General features: G+C 40.9%; 1 protein-coding gene across 1 annotated transcript in view; it reads left to right on the top strand.

Annotated features, from left to right (window-relative positions):
• Positions 1-1,308, top strand: part of lrp1bb (low density lipoprotein receptor-related protein 1Bb) — a 176,515-nt gene that overhangs the window by 90,002 nt on the left and 85,205 nt on the right. The window contains exon 27 of the mRNA XM_025063745.1: positions 43-287. Within this exon, the coding sequence (XP_024919513.1) occupies positions 43-287 (245 nt within the window). The remainder of the gene's footprint in view (positions 1-42; positions 288-1,308) is intronic.

The raw sequence follows: 1,308 nt of genomic DNA, 5'->3' as shown, positions 1-1,308 counted from the left end.
CACTTTGATCTCTCCCACTTGTCCTTTGTGTCTGTTCAACAGATCTGACGCCATCTTCTCTGCGCTCTACGACGGCAGCGGGGTCATCGAGATCCTGCGGGGACACGAATACCTGTCCCATCCTTTTGCTGTGTCTCTGTACGGAGGCAACGTGTACTGGACGGACTGGAGGACAAATACTTTAGCCAGAGCCAACAAGTGGACGGGACAGAACGTCACAGTCATCCAGAAGACGAGCGCGCAGCCGTTTGACCTGCAGATCTTCCACCCCAGCAGGCAGCCACAAGGTGGGAACCCATTGTCAGCCCCACAAAACTGGGAGTTATGTGCAGGCCTCTAGGTGGCGCTGACAGCCCAAGATTTGGCCGTAGCCCTTTGGTTAAGAATCGCTATTAATTAAATAATTTGTTCTCTAATAAGAGAACTAATAAGATTGAACTAATAAGATCTCTAATAAGATTGAATAATTAAATAATTTGTTCTCTAATAAGATTGAAATGAGAATAATAATTATTATTGTTATTATAGTTTGATTGTGCAAAGATCAATTATAAAGCTACCAAAAAGTGACTAAAACACCTTTTTTTTCTTCCTTTTGTGACTTTGTCTAAAAGTCTTGATTATTTTATAAAGGAGAGAGAACGTTACATTAACATATTAAATAATTACCATCTTTACACCTGTGTAGAACATCTAGGTATCAGTCTGTTAATGAGATGGTGTGAATTTCACTCTGTGTTGAAAAATACATGAAGTAGTTTTGACACGTACAAATACACAGCGTGTACTTCCTGCCTGATGTATTCCGACTGTCGACGAAGTCGATGTCTTTGTAAAATGCCATATATTTTAGGATCCGTTCCATTAAACCAACCTAGGCCAACTTTTTTTTTTTTAATTTGATATGCAAAAAGCTTGTCAGATGAAGTGCCAAGTTTAAAATTACAAGCTTGAAATCTCTTTTCAACTTAACTCTGTCCCTTTTTTTTTTTTTTTTTGCTTGTTAAAATGGATTTTTGATTGATCTGTAAAGCGCTCCTGACAAAGTCAAACAGCCTGATTATGGATGACTGTTTCCCAGTCTGCCAGGAGCTGATGACTGATCAGTCCAGTCCATAGCTGCCCCCTCTGTCAGATGCCAGGACTGACCGTCCTTAAATGGACATTATTACGGTGCTAATGCACTGCCCCCCCAGTGTGTGGGAGGATCATCTGCTCATTTCCTCTGTATCTGCTTTCTTCTGACTGTTCACCAGAGATAAGTGTGAGGAAATGGGATTGTTTGCCCAAAGAAGACAGTAAGCGTCT

The sequence above is a fragment of the Cynoglossus semilaevis genome, chromosome 16, assembly GCF_000523025.1.
Source record: "Cynoglossus semilaevis isolate Cse_v1.0 chromosome 16, Cse_v1.0, whole genome shotgun sequence".
Lineage (NCBI taxonomy): Eukaryota > Metazoa > Chordata > Actinopteri > Pleuronectiformes > Cynoglossidae > Cynoglossus > Cynoglossus semilaevis.
Note: the sequence above shows the minus strand (reverse complement) of the source record. Positions and strands in the feature narration are given on the sequence as shown.